The sequence below is a fragment of the Nymphaea colorata genome, chromosome 4 (assembly GCF_008831285.2).
Source record: "Nymphaea colorata isolate Beijing-Zhang1983 chromosome 4, ASM883128v2, whole genome shotgun sequence".
NCBI classification, from domain to species: Eukaryota; Viridiplantae; Streptophyta; class Magnoliopsida; order Nymphaeales; family Nymphaeaceae; genus Nymphaea; species Nymphaea colorata.
The window spans coordinates 13,929,217-13,945,011 of record NC_045141.1 but is presented as its reverse complement, the minus strand read 5'-3'; the positions used below and the strand labels follow the sequence as shown (position 1 = coordinate 13,945,011).

At 37.4% G+C, this 15,795-nt stretch overlaps 1 protein-coding gene across 2 annotated transcripts; it reads right to left on the bottom strand.

Annotated features, from left to right (window-relative positions):
• Positions 1–1,238: 1,238 nt before the first annotated feature.
• On the bottom strand, positions 1,239–6,384 carry LOC116253656 (uncharacterized). Of its 2 annotated transcripts, XM_031628587.2 has the most exons (10): positions 6,293–6,360; positions 5,709–6,121; positions 5,425–5,615; positions 5,147–5,334; positions 4,770–5,054; positions 4,623–4,681; positions 4,482–4,518; positions 4,285–4,356; positions 1,952–2,276; positions 1,239–1,863 (listed from the first exon to the last, which is right to left on the bottom strand). In XM_031628587.2, the coding sequence occupies exons 2-10, from the start codon at positions 5,827–5,829 to the stop codon at positions 1,519–1,521; spliced, it is 1,623 nt and encodes a 540-aa protein (XP_031484447.1). In that variant the 5' UTR covers positions 5,830–6,121; positions 6,293–6,360; the 3' UTR covers positions 1,239–1,518. The 2 variants fall into 2 exon arrangements, with proteins under 2 accessions (XP_031484447.1, XP_031484446.1); XM_031628586.2 differs by having other exon boundaries at positions 5,709–6,384.
• Positions 6,385–15,795: the final 9,411 nt, after the last annotated feature.

The following is a 15,795-nucleotide window of genomic DNA, read 5'->3' as shown; positions in this document are numbered from 1 at the left end:
CTACCAAACATGCCCAAAAAGAAAAATCGTCCTAATGTGCAAAAAATATCAGTCATCAGTTCAAATTCCATGAGTGTTACTTTTTTGGATTGTAACGGTAGATACACCGCACCGCACTCTAGTCGACGACTGTAAGTATGACTCCCTACCTAGGGGTACGAGAAAGGAAAAGGGTTTCGGCCTCTTCGGTATCTCCCTCATTGCTTGCACCATCACTATAGCATGCTTGAAGCTAAGGATCCTAAACTCATGTATTCAGAACATGAAGTTCGTGAAATCATGTACGACCCGAGGTGATTAATCAAATGCCATTGCAAGTTTTCATTGTTTGTCTTTGACGAGAAGGAATGACACTTGTTGTTCTCCAGTTTCTTGTTTGCTTTGTTGGAACATGAAAATAGAGTCTACTTCGTTGAACATATTATAAAGTAGTCCTACATTTGAAATCTGTGTCATAAAAGCGCTATCTTATAAAACACCTATGTATCAGCTCCCTTGGAAAAAACTTTGTAGAAGTATGGCAAATCGCCAAGTCCAATCTCTCTCTGTAACAGCATCTCAATTTTCCAGTTGGGAAGCTTTCAATGGAGGTTGGGGAAACTTATTATACAGGACAGGTTGAACTCCGCAATTCTGGGTCCTTACACTCAGATCAACGACCGGACAAATTTATTAGTGTGTGGCTAACTACTGGAATGCTTCTTATGCATTGTGAAGGGAAGGGAGATGAGTTGGAAAAGGGCTAATATGCCGACTAAGTCAGGCATGTCTTGTAGGTTCATCACATTCGTTTTTGAAAGTTTTTCTGCTTGGTTTCTTGTGAGCATGCTGATTCTGCTAATAAGAGGATAGGATACACTCTTTCCTTATGCACAAGAACTTGCATAATTGTTTTGAACATTAAATCCCACAGCCAACAATATTGTTCTGTACATTTTTTTCGATCTCGCCTTACCATCCTCAGGACTTGACAGACTGCTTCATGATGAACAGTGCCTATCCTGCAGGAAGCTTTTGCCTTATGGAAGCTGTGGACATGTCAGTTATGAAATGGCCCACCCTTTGGATACATGCCAGCAGTGCAATTGATTTGACTGCGCCATCTTTCATCCTGTTCCTTGGTTCATATGCTTTTTATTCTCTTCTGTTTTGCATGATTCATTTTGTAGCAGATCTACGGCATTTAGTAATTATAGTGCACGTCAGAATAACACAAACCATGGTTGCCAAATACAAGATAACTTTCACATTGTGCAGCCCATTGAAAGGAGAAAAATATCATGTAAAATACAAAGCTTCCAACACCAAACTACACAGGAAGCACAATGAGGCTTGTGTATGCACATCTCCTCAGGCCTCATCCCCAAACCAACCATCCCAATGATTAAAAGTACAAAGCCTCCAACACCAAACTACACAGGAAGCACAATGAGGCTTGTGTATGCACATCTCCTCAGGCGTCATCCCCAAACCAAACATCCCAGTAAAAGCTTTGTTCTGCTGTAGCACTTGATACATCTAGTATTGCAATGGCAATTTACTGTACTTCCTGTGCCGCCTCTCTCGAGCATATATAACCCAAAAGATCAAAGAAAACATAACAGCAGCTGAGACCATGACCAAGCCAATATATACCCATTTGCTGTATTTGCGCAGACCAGGGCACTCAGTGGTACCGATTGTAGAAAATGTATCACGCACAAAAGTACAATCTTCTAGATTCACCAGGAATGGACCATATTGGTACAGACCATAGCTCACATTGACAGCCGCAGTCATCTGGCTATAGATGGATGGCGTAACTCGACCAACAGTAGTGCATATCCCTGAGGATGAAACTTGACACATGTATCCTCGCCAAACCTAGACATTGAGTGGTCAGTCAGAAGAACGTTCTCATTGGCGAACAAGTTATTCACATCCAATTCATTGATGTTGATGGTCAATTTACCTGTGTAGCATTGTTAAAGTCCACTTCACCAGCTTGGCACTGTCTAGTAGACAAGTCAGAAGCGAAAGGATTGCAGAGAGCAGGCATCAAAGGTCCAGACTGGTTAAAGTAAAGTGGAGCAAGGGCAGGTGGAAAATTCTTATTGCTGACGTTCATAACGACCTGATTGAGAAGATTAACCATTTGATATGTGACTCTCCGGCTTTGGTACAAGGATTCATTGGCAGTTGCAACATCCACACAAGGAAGTATATGATCCAGTGCAGTCTTTGCAGTGGGGTGCGCAACCCACTCATTCATTGCAACACAAGCATCTGACACAACACTGCAAGTTTGACAAACAAGAAGCTTCAAATGACATTTATCTTCAAAAAGTGTGTATACACTAGAAACAAAAGAGAAACAATTTTTCAACCAAAAGATAAACAAGGAAATATAACAGAATTCTGAGAAGAACAAGCAGTTCACTATTCATGGTTGATTTAAGACCATGGTTGCTATTTCTGGAATTCAGAAACAGTACTGAAACCAAAATAAGGGAACAGAATTTCCAAATTCTCATAAACTTTACAAATAAGGAAACAAAGTAGAAAGCTGTTTGGGAAATTTTTTGGCCATATACAGAATTTCACATGAAATGCTGATAAGTGAAAAATTAATGAATCTCACTAGGAACTTTTAAGAATGAATAGCACGATCAACAACAATTAACGTTTTTGTTAAACAAACCAGTCTTTCAACAACATAAAAGAGCAGAAAAAGATATTCAAGAGCAATAAATAAATGGAGTATTTATGAAACTTAAGGCACTACCATTAATAAACGAGTTTATGGAATAGTTTATGTACATTATACATACAACATTACAAATCTTGTGAACTTAAGTAAGCCTAAAGACCCATAGTTTGTTAGACATTGAAAAACTTCACAGATGTTGCTTTGCTTATAAAATCATTACAGTTCGAGTTCTGCCTAAACCATGAATTTCCTGAACTTTTAGGGAATAGCCTCAGCAAAAAATAGGTCATCCACCACATGGGAGGAAGCTTGTTATCAAGTTCCATTTCATGCTACGAAAACAAAGAAACTTATAACCTGAAATTATTCCTTTAGTTTCTTGTTCTGTAAGTATGTACATTCTACAATACATTTCATACCAAGTAACTCAAAAAAATAATAGGACAACCTTACTCCGCCCACTAACAAATAACCATTAACCAAATTGGCCACTTACAAATATATTTTGGCTAAGAAATATTTGAAGCTTTTGGCAAACGGACAAACCCCTCATCCTCTAACCTGATGAAGCTCTCCCAGGTGGCCCTTGACTTTCTGATTTTCTATGCCACAGCTTGCTTACAGGTCTCTCTCTCTCTCTCTCTCTCCGTAGGTTCATAATGTTTGTTTCTTCACATTTGGGCAACTTTAGAAGCTCTTATTTCGTGTTTAGATGAATCATCAGATCCCATTTGAACTTCCCTTTATCTTAACATTCTTCTGACACGATATTTACAGTGAACTTCCTCATACCCTAACGTTACCATGTTTTTCTGAGAACAACATCGGTCTCATACATATTATTTCCATTACACCAAATTTAAATAATAGAAAAGTTGAACAGCCTTGTCCAGAACAAAGATAGAGAATGCTGAGTGGTTATTCAGGAACTTAGCTGGAATCTAATTGTAAACTCCTCCATCTTCTTGCTTAAACTGGGATTGTTATAAAGAGCAGTCATTAGCATTAAGAAATTTCCTTCCAGGTTGATCTTAGAGTTACATATCTCCTATGATGTGAGGAAACTCATAGTTTTGAAGCAGGTCCCTGAGCAGACGTGCTGGAAAATGGGTGATGAATGGGCATTTGAAGATTAAGAAACTGGAAGAAACTACTATTTGAATGTGGAAACTGAGGACATGCTATCAGAACTTTTCTACCAATTAGTTCAGCAGTCAAACAAGAGGAAACACAAACACATATACATACAATATATACAGACATCCAAAGAGAAAAGATACTTTTATTATGTAGATAAGTCACAAAGATCCACAAAGAATGAACGCAAAAGCAACTCGTGGTTTGTTCTTTAATCTAGCATAGCATAAAGCAAACTCATCAATGAAGCACAGATAAAGTTCATAGAAAAGAATTTAGGCTTGAGGAATACTAGAAGCTGATCACTGGCACATGAGTAATCATTTGACAATCAGAAATTAGGATTAGCAAAGCATCCCCCAGATTATGAAATTAATTACAAAAGACGAGATAGCTATAACTCAATATAACATTTGAGATAAACAACGACCTAAGAAAGGTTGGTATCAGACTCTTACTTGTTGAGCAGAAGAAATACACCACATAAGATAAATGTGCCGGTAACAAGTAGCCAACCAATAATTACCAAGCTGCATCAACCAAAGTCCTCATCAAACCATTAGAAAAGGAGTTTATTCCTTCACACAAAAATAAACATTTAAGAAAAGATAAAAAAATAAGCATTGGATTGAGCCAAGAAAAAATAAGCACTCACACGTAGACGAGAACTTGCAACCCGAATATAGAGAATACTACAACAAAAAAGGAGAAAAAGAAGAGGATAATGCATTAGCATATAGGTATAACACAAGTGCACAAATAGTTCTTTAATTATAAGAAGGAGGCGAACTAATACCAAATCCTAGAAACACCAAGAAGAGCATCACAGCCGCAACAATGATTAAATCCAGCCGCCTGCATTCCAGAAGAAACGACATAATAAGAACAACCAAATTAAGTCGATCAGAAAACAGAGGAATAGAGAAGGAATCTTGGTGCTTACACAGAGTCAAGCAGTCCCTGGATATCATCAGAATTCTTGGCTGTCTGGTTTCCCAGCTCATTAGCCGTGGCATTAAGCTTCATCTGTATAATGTCTATCTTCGCCTGGTCATCAGCAGGAAGAAAGATCTGGTCGACGCCGATACTCTTGGCAGCAGCCAGGTAAGTGGAAAAATTCCTAAGATTGCTGACTGTGAGATCGGCCTGACCAACAACGTATTTCAAAGTGTTTGTTGTACTGCTATGAAATTTCCCCTGGCCGTTGTACAACACGACGCAGCCCACACTAACGAGCCGAAAAAATAAAAAAGGAAAATCAATTGAAAGCCAAGAATAAAATGAAAGAAAAGGAAAATTCGGAAGTTAGAATGACTGTACATTGCAGCAACGGTGAAAAAGATGAGGAAGATCAGGGAGAGAGCATAGGCCACCCGGGAATAAGGATAGCCCGGCCTGCGGTGGGAGCAACAACAGTAGCAGCAACAGATGAAGAACAGGGTCAGGCCGAAGAACACGAACCATGCAGCAGCGATGACGAAGAGCGGCGCGGCCGTAAAACCAACCGACTACAAAGATTTCAGAAAAATCAAAACCAACGAGTAGAACAATGAGGACACTGAAATTCAGAGAGAGAGAGAGAGAGAGAGAGAACGGACGGCCCAATATTCAACGTTGGTAATGTTCCACCCGCCGGTGTAGCGGTTGAAGCCGTTGAGAGGGTCCTTCCTGTACGTCCGATTCGCAGCCAGGACGAAGGAGCTATTTTCCGCAACAGCCCCTTGCGGAGAACTCGCAACCTCCGCCACCATCCTTCCATGTGGAAGACCGAAGCTGACGGTCACACCCTCTGCAACGCGCAAACAACAAGCCAATGAGACGAACCTCCATCCTGGACGAAAGTCGGGAAGAAGAAAAACCATTCCCTAACAACGTAAATTACCTGGTAAAGGGAATGGCTCGACATGGAAAGAAAGGGTGGGGAGAAAGAACAGCAACAGGAAAGAAAGAACTTCAAACAAATGCCGGATTCTGAGCAAACCCATCTTGTCCATTCGTTGCATATACGAGAGATATAGACAAAAACAGAGAATGGGAGATGATAGATCCCGCGCCGTTTATCAGTACAGGAAATGGTTGCTTCTTCTTCCTCGTCCCTCCCCTCTTCTACTCACGATATCATGATTCCCATAGTTGAATTGTTGAAGACGGGAGGAAGAGGAGAAGTGGGGAGGTTGGTAGGTGACGCTTCAGGCAAAAAAACCAACCGGTTTTGGGTGGTGCGTTAGGAATGCACCTCTCTCTCCCCTTCTTTGCTATTCTTATTTTCACAGCCAAAAAACGGCCATTGGGTACCTGACAACAGATCTATGAATGTCCATCATTCCCTTTTACATATTTGCAGAGACCAACTGATCAACTGACATGGACGTAATCTCTCCCTATATCTCCCTTAAAAAGCAGAAATAAAAGGAAAAAAAAACGAAAAAGATAAAAAAAGGAAAGGTAAATGAAATCAAAGGCCACCTTTCCAAAGGAGAAAGAGATATAAGCAAATTAATGCAACGCCAATCACCGACACTCTCCCTCCTTCTTCTCTTTCATCCATTGATATGTTTTTTCGAAAAGAGAGTTACACGCTAATAATGTGCACCCGATCCTTGCGCCCACCACCAAATTGGAAAAATATCTGAGTTTTTAATAATTCCAACCAAAGAACAAGAGAAAAAAGCATGCATCGCAGAAAAATAGAAATATTAAGGTCATTTTCTGTAAGTACATATTCGTTGGAAGAAGGTGCAAACATATTTATATCCACGACAAGGACAGTGGCTCTTTCAATAATGGAGATCTTGGCTGCTCTTTTGTCAGAAGTGCAAAAGCACTTACTTTGGAATTATTGCAAGAGCTAGTTAAAAAGTTTCTTGTTAACGAATCTAAGAAATTATTCCTTCCATAACTTATATTAACAAAGAGAAAATAAAATCTATGTAATGGCAGTGAAGATTTGCACGGAATCGATTTGGATCTAATTTGTAACAAACCCGAAATGTGCGGATTTGGTTAATACAGAGACGCATGTCTGACCCCAAGTTGTGATTAAACTTTGTTTCTTATTCACAAAGAAGCATGGAAAATTGTTATTTTAACTTTGCCCTCCACCAGATAGCTGCAGTATATATATATATATATATATATATATATATTGGCTCTAAGTCAATAAACAACGGCCAGTTGTTTTCGAATGATATTTTGGAGCTTGAAGTACAGGAAGGAAGGTAAACCAGGTGCACCTATTTTGTTATAAATTTATTTTTTAATAAACAAACTAGGGTTAGGTAGCCGTAGCTAGTTAAATATTGACAGAAAGTCGCCGGGCTCCACGCACTTGTTCCGGTTATATATATATATATATATATAAAAGCACTAAAGACGTTGTTTCTGACCCTTTCGTTGCCATGACCATTCTCAACCAAAAAGTACATGAAATTGTGTGTGCATATATGTACTTTGGTAAAACCAAACACTTAGATCAAGAATAAAAGTCTGACCCATTTGATTTTTTGTTTAACAAATTATTTTAAATACAATATAAACATCTTAATATATTTGTAAAGACTATTTTGATATAAACATGCAACTTGTTTGAAAAATCTTGATTTTTTCATTATCTGTCATTGGGGCCTCTCATTTTTTATTATTATAAAAATACCATCAAAGTTTAACAAAATGATCAACTTAGTATATGTTTTTCATCAACCCATTCTTAAGAACATATCAACATAGTTAGATTGCAAAAACAATAATTAAAAATAAAAGTGAAAGGGTCTGGTTTTTATTCCTGACCTTGGTGTTTGATCTCTTTCTCTCTCTCTCTCCCATTGAAAGAAATTCCTGAAACCATACCATTAGGTCATGGGCAAAAACTGAACCCTTTAATTTTGTATTAAAAATATATTTTAAATAAAATATAAACATCCTAATATATTTATAAAAACTATTTTGATATAAAACATAATCTGAGTCAAGTTGTTTTATTAAGCATGTTGAATTTTTCATTGTCAAAATGTTGATGCTATGGGAGCCCTTCTCTTTTTTTTCTTATTATAAAAAATGTCATTAAAGTCCAAACAATAATCAACTTAATATATTTTTTTCATCAACCTATTCTTAAAATCATATCAATACGTTTAGATAGAAAAAGAAAAACCACTGTAAACATCACATTTCAAGTGATTTGGTCTTTGTCTTTGACCTAATGGTTTGGTTTTTTACATTTCCCATTGGGCTCTCCTTGCAAATAAGGAACAGCAGGATGACATTTCTTCTACCCTTCCTTTCATCATTATTTATTCAAAATGCCCACCATTGTAATCTGGACATCTAGAGTTTGCTGGTCAGAAGATGTTGATGGGAGAAAGTTATTTATTGGCAAATGACAAAGGAACAACCGAAGGGTCACTATTACGCCTTGTAGTATATGGGAACCAAGTTTCTCTCTTTCTTTTTCAAGTGTGCCGGTCAGTTCATGGGAGCAGTTACATATAACAAGAAACTTGGGCTGAGCAGAGGGAAAGATAAAAATTCTTTATGATGAAAGATCGAATTAAAGTTTTAAAATTTTGACAGAATTCAAAATTTTATTTTCCAAAAATTTTATAACATAAGTAATTTTTTTTTTAGGTGGAGCCAGAGCCCATGCGAGCCCCCTCCTTTGAGTGCACCCACATAACTAGTCTTGGTTCATTCTTGGAAACGAATTAGGCAACTGCCCACACCTAGCTCCACAACCGGGTCCACGGATTGGCCTTTTTTTTCATTATTATTAAAAGATATGATGTTTGATGCTTAACTGCCCCTACCACTTACTTATAAACCACCATTGTTTTGCTTTAATTTTGAATTGAATTGGCCAGTTGTCAATTCTGCAAAGGGTCGTCAATAGGCAAAAATGATTGCACTATTCATTTTTCAAAAAAAAGAAGAAGGGACTACAAAATATAATAAAAAAATTATAAAAATAATTGAAAATAAGGAAACCCATTAAACTATATAAAAAAAAAATCATAAACGACGAAACGTGACACCCTCTTATGACAGAGATACATGAGGACTGGAGTCCGCCACTTGTCTACACCACACCAGCAGATATGAAAAAACTCATTGAAGGACTTAACATTACGACGCGATTATTCAAAATTAAGTGGAGTATCTACACAGGACTAGGGGTGAACACAAGCATACTCAATCCCGGGTTCAGCCAGCTCGACTAATGAAACATTGACCTCGACTCGGTTCAAGTTCGAAAATAGTTTGCCGGAAGCAGCTCAAGCTCGACTCTACAGTTATGCGTTGAGCTCGAGCTTGACTCAATTAAGGCTTGACAAACTTATTTGAAAAGAATTGACATTCATCGTTATGTGTTAAGCTCCAGCTTAACTCGATTAAGGCTCGACAAACTCATTTGAACAGAATTGATATTCATCGTTACGTGTTGAGGTTGAGCTCGACAAACTCATAAACTCATTTGAATATATCGACTTGATTAAGGCTCGACAAACTCGTTTAAGGCTCGAGTTCGATTCGACAGTTACATGTTGAGCTCGAACTCCACTCGATTACTTGAACGAGTCGACTCATGAACTCCAGTTCAACTCGTTAACCAAATGACTCAGTTAAAACTCGTTCACAAGTTGAGCTTTAAACGAGTCGAGCTCGAGCTTGTTGTTCACCCCAAACGTAGGATTTGAGCTGGTGACTCAAGTGCCCTTCAGCCAGCAAATCCTAACACCGCCACTGCTTGTATCAGCCATTGAATCGAACCAGTTACTATTTGATTACATGAAGACTTTATAGGTATTAATAGCCTTGCGGATTTCACTTTGATGGATATGATAATATTTGTGCCTTCGTGGAGTAGAATTGATGAACTCTTTCAATTCATATGAACAAATTATATAAAGCATGACCGTATCATTTTTGTTAGATATGCTTAAAAAATTCACTATAATAATGTTACGGAACCTTAAAATTTATATTAAACTAGAATTTTCAAAATTTATTCCTGACAAAAAAAAAAAGATATGCACACACCTAAACCACGAACAAAGGTCGCATTCTTTCACATCCATTATGAGCATCGCTTGTAAGGTCGACTATAGTGCATTTTTTTAATCGAAGGAGGGCGTTCACTACCAAGAACTATCAGGTATGTGTTTGATCGCCTCTGATTTTAGATCTCATAAAGTGATTTAAGATCCTTGATTTTAGATGGGTAGATTTGTCATTTGAATTAAGCTTGTGCATCCGGCCTGGGTAACCGGTACTTGGTACCTAGCCCCATCAAGCTTGGGCTCCAGTTTGAAAAAACTGGCTTGGGCCAGTCATATGGGGCTTGATTCGGCCTCATTAATTTTTTATATTATTTTTATTTAATATATATTTTATTATTAAAATATATTTTCTATTAAAAATGTTTATTTTATATTAAAAAGTTTTAATCAGCCGAATCCGAACTTAGGTTTTGGGCATCAGGCGGGCTCAGGTTTCTAACGTCAAGATTGTTCCGACTCTGCTTTTGAGACTATGGTTTTTGCTTTCAATGGTAACTTTATAATCCATCATTTGTTTAATTAATCAATCAAACAACGGATTGATTGTTCTTTCCTTTTCTTTCTTTTCATTTCCTTTCCTTTCAACCAAACAGGTCATTTTCTCTTCATTTCCTTCCAACCAAACACGGCGTTAGACGCAAAGTAAAAAGAACAAGCAACAAAATGACAGGAATATTGCGAAATACATGGCTGAGATAGGACCCAACGTTATCAGCATGCTCGTTATTGGAACCTCAAATTTTCAGGTTGTATTACAAAAAACAAAATGTACCAGATTTTCATCTCTATGTGTGCAAAGATCTCACAATGAATCAAAATCCTTTTCTCTAATGTGTAAATCAGATGTTATAAGGATTTTGAAATGAATGGCATAAAATCGTTTGGTTTATAAATTAAAAAAAATACAACACAAGAAACAAGATTTTATGTGAAATTCTGGTTTTTTGGCATGAAGAACATATCCGTATATGTGGTTAGTTTTGCCAACAAATTTTGCTCAAAAATCTCAACTGAAGAATTCCAGTCTCACGGTTGTCGCAAAAAAGTTGCGTGTCAAATCCAAATGACGTCTTAGATTCAAGTAAAGATTGATGATTTATAATGGTTACCAAACCTTCATATACCATATTTGAGATGGATCATATAAAGGACATCAAATGGTGGATATTAAAATGAAAAACATAAAAAGCCAAGTTGTTTTTGTAGGAGTCGCATCTCCAAAGGGACGAAGTTTCATTGAAACTTATTTATTATTTTTTATTTCTCTCTCTCTCTCTCTCTCTCCTTTGAAGAGTACTGATTTTAAGAGTGAAATTAAGATTTGATCTCTTTCTGAGCTACTGATTCTGACAATAAAATATTAAAAGTAGGTCTAAAAAGTTCGCTAATTATCTTCAAATTTCACATTCGAGTTCCACTTTCTTCCCATCATCAGAACCAAAACATAGTTAAACGACCTTGGTCTTCCTTCATTGCCTACTTAACAATCATTTTAACAATCTTGAACAGCATGGGCGGACCCAGAAATTTTTCATAAAGAAGGCTGAATTAAAGTTTTAAAATTTTAACTAGGGCCGAACTATCATTTTTCAAAATTTTTATATAAAATAAGTAAAATTTTTTAAATTTTACATGTAAATTTAAAAAAAAAAAGAGGTGAAGCCAAGGCTCATGCAAGCCCTACCTTGACTCCACTTCTGGTGAACATACAGGGGTAGGCGAGCCATTGCGTAACTGGAACTCCACATGGGCCGTAGAGCCACACAAAAAGAGGAGGCACATGCTTGACCCCGTTGGAGTCCCCCTCATATAGACGGACCCGTCCCAGCTGTCTTTTCCATTACAGCTGTGTGGGCAGTTGCCCACAAGTATTGATACGTGCCACCACCGTCTTGCATGCACACTCACTCGTCACATGGCTCAATAATATCAACTGAAAAAAACATCTTTCCTGAAACTAATGAATTTGAGGAGCAACTTTTGTGCTCGTTTGCTGTAAACCAACTACTAAACAATCTCTGGCTTAAAAGGGTGAGTGCTTGTGGGGCACTGACAGAGCCCAGTGTCGACACCACATGTGACTGCACCCAGATCCAGCTCAGTCAGAATAGAAAGACTTGACATGGGCAGTGGCCCAAATCAGTTATACAGAGGTGGAGATAGTGTAACGAGTAATGTGTTTTTCGAGGTTCCTTGCCACACTCTTGTGAATTTTCATCTTTTACAGGAACAAACATTCATGTTCATGCTCAGTTTCTAACAGATATTGCCATCTAGATATCCATTATTGACTTGTTCGTACGTCCAAACTGCATAACGGGACAAACATTCCAAAAGGAATCTCAAGGTAGCACTAGCACTATCAACGTATATGTATATTAAAAAAGTTATTATATACCAACACTGGTTGCAGTGAATTTTCGTCGTCATTATAAGAATCTGTTCAATTGACTAAGTTGTCAATACATAAGTAAAATGGAAGGTTGCGACCTATGGTAGATGCCAGTGCATGTCATTGAGAGATTTTGAATGGCCAGTTAGATGACCTGAGCATCTTTCTAGAAGTTTGGTTTGGTTAGCATGAAATTTCCATTGCGTGTTAGTGAACACAAGCCTTGGTGGAGGCAGGCCTCCGAAATACTGACTGAACATCACAGGAAGAAAAAGGTTTTTAGAATACTCAAAAAAGCATCACCAATGATACAAACGTTACATACAGTCACTAGAAGAATGCAAGGCTTCGCTACTCGTAAATCTATTGGAGTTGGGTTCCATTTTCTGCAATGTATGTGAGTAGACCCAAGAGGATTCCACTCACACATTTTGGATATATACACATCTACTTTTTTTTTTCTTTTTTTTTTAGGATGAATGGTTCATTCCACCGCCTAAGAGATGCCACAGCTCTCCCCCCCTCGTCACCCTCCGCCCTGAGTGAAGTGAGCTTGCTTCGAACCCTTTTACCGGCCAAGGACTGAAACACGTCTGGAGCGGGCAGGTGATGCCCAAGGACTCGACCCGAGTTCTTAACGAACATAACACTTCCCCCGCACCAGTGTGCTACTTCCAAAACAACTAAGTTTGAAGAACAACTTTCCCCCGCACCAGTGTGCTACTTCCAAAACAACTAAGTTTGAAGAACAACTGATGACTCAGTTCTTTCCCTCTTTCTAGGGTCTCTGACAAATGATCAGTAATTGACATTCCTATATGGCATGATTACTCATGGCCCCTGGGAATGATGGGATGTTGATTGATATAATAATAAAATATATATTATTTGTTGCAAACTTGTAATGTAATCTAAAACATTTTATTAAACTCTAAAATCAACACTTTTGTCATTTCATGTGATGAGATTTTTTTATGTACAACACATTTTTTTCAATTTCTTATTTGTTTTTCCTGATTTTACCTATTTTTTATTTTTTTAAAAATTTTATGAATTAAAAAATTAATTTACATATGTTACTAGCTTATGATATGTTAGTTACAATACAGCGTAGGGCAGACATATGTAAGGGCGGAACCAAAATTTTTTTTTTTCAGGAGCGGACCAAACGGTACCACTTTAATCTGCATGCCCACATGAAGCCACAACCAAGCCTGATACTGTTATTCCGTGCAAGCACACAGGAAAAGAAAAAAAAAGACTACAAGTCACAAATTTTGCATGTACAACATCAACATCAACTGACCACCTTGAACAATCTTAATTTATCTTAAAATTGAAAGACTAACAAATACAGTTCACAGCAAAAAAATCACAATCATTAGCTATCTTGAAGTAAAATAAATTTTCGGTTCTTTTAGGGGATGCCATTGTTTATAATCTCCTAAAGCAAGAAATAAAAGCACCTGAAATTCTATTGGCTACACAGAAACTCCATTAACAAATAATCTACATAAAATTTCTAGAGGACACTCCTTGAGGATACAGCCATACTCTGATGTAGTGCCACTCATGCAAAACCGCACCAGCATGCGATATATATTAACATGGACCTATAACATATACACATGAAATCATGCTGCATGAAATAAAGATCCAATTAACCAAAAGAAAACGAGGTCAAATAAAATAAATGAAGCAACCAGCATCCATCTGATATAAATCAAAGATGGATTGTAATACATGTACTGGAAAAATGTGACTTCCATTCTAATTTACACATAATTTACCAAGTAAGCAATTTACAGAACAAATGGACAACATAAGCCTCTACTGGCTCATCCCTACTGAAATGTTTCAAGGAGTTCATAGAACAAAAGTGCACAACATGCATAAAAGAGACAGTTTAGCCATCCCTAATGGTTTGGAAAAAGTAATAGAAATCTAGGTTGGTCAAGATGGTATTCAGCAAAGAATATATGGGCATTTGAATAACAAATTAAAAATCATTGATCATATATAATGTTGAACATCTTGTAAGACAGGAAATAACATTTTTTTGCAAGCAGACTTCGCATAGTTTTTCAGTAAAAGACACTGTTTTCCATGTTCATATATATCAAAATATGCTGAACATCCACATTGACTGACACGTCCTGCAACTGCACAGAATGGTTGTAGCTCCCGGAACATACATACATATATACATGTATATGATCTGTGTATAAACTTAAAATTAATGGACAAGCATGATGTAGCACAAAATAGATTTCCAAGTATATGCCCACCAGGTGAGAGCTTTCTTCCGGTGTAGAGTGCACTGAACAACAGGCTTGTCACCAAAATATTGACAGCCACCAGACTTGCAGAGTGCTAAGTCTCTGTTTGCTGTGGAGATCTTGTTTAGAACTAAATCAAGTCCTTGCTTTGGTGAAGAAGTCAGCGATCCTTTTGGTCATCGAGAGGCCTTCATTGAGGCATAATTTTTCTTCAGCAATCCCTCCACTGATACCATGAGGGAAACATAAAAAACAAAGATGAAAGGAAATCATTTAACGTGGCTGGAATAATTCCTAGCCCATCGAAGGCCTCCACCCATCGGCCTTAGTACATTATAACTTCTTATTTATAATGAATTTCAAAATAGTTTCAAAACGCTTCTCCTAAGTGTAAGGAGCAGTTACAATAAAGAATTCCCTATTCCATTAGAATTTAGTAACTGCCCGTGTATGGTCCATTCTTTCTTGATAATCCAGAATCTTCATCAGCACCATTTATGCCATCAGTACACTTGAGGACAGATGGAGATGCATCGACACATTACATGCTCAGTTAGACATGATATTGTAATATACAGATGTTGTAAGACTACAATTATATACATATAGTGGCATAAGGAAGAGATGTAGACAGCTCGAATGCCTCTATTCAGTTACAGGAGGCAGCAGAACATCCTTTGCTTGCCCCAAACATAAATAAATAAATCAATAAATAAATTCACATGTAAATAGATGGATAAACAAAAGAGAGAAACAACCCAGAATTCCCCTTCTCTGTTCTTGTTTTCAGTTTTTGTCTTTTATTGGGATCATTTCATTTTTACCCGTTATTGTGGCTATTGTCTTCATCAAGAGATGTTCAAGCTTGGTAGACCAGTAAGTTGGTAACCTTAACAAAGAAAAATATATAAATAGATAATACAATAGTAAACGAGAGAAAGGAAAACAGAGTGTGGACAGGGTAGAGAATCCCTATCCTACTAGTGGGTTAACTGTGCGAACAGTGAAGCATTCAACCCAATTATACTGTAGAACTGATTATGCATCTATCTCAAATGTCTTCTAAAATAATATGTGAAAATAGTACGATTAAAATTAAAAACTCAAATTAAGAAGAACAAAGGTTCGAGGTCCCGAGGACTGATCGGTTTTACTATTACTAGCATATGGGACAGACATAACATCCAAGACATCGTGATTGAAGGTTGTCAACCCAAAATATTTTGAAACTCCAATTCAGCCCGT

Bases quoted from the DNA above. Each gene is read 5' to 3' on its own strand.
- LOC116253656 (XM_031628586.2), bottom strand. From the start codon at position 5,829: ATGCAACGAATGGACAAGATGGGTTTGCTCAGAATCCGGCATTTGTTT. The intron at 5,616-5,708 runs GTAATTTACGTT...TGCGCGTTGCAG, and splicing joins CGAGCCATTCCCTTTACCAG to AGGGTGTGACCGTCAGCTTC. The intron at 4,357-4,481 runs GTGAGTGCTTAT...TGGTTGATGCAG, and splicing joins TTGCAAGTTCTCGTCTACGT to CTTGGTAATTATTGGTTGGC.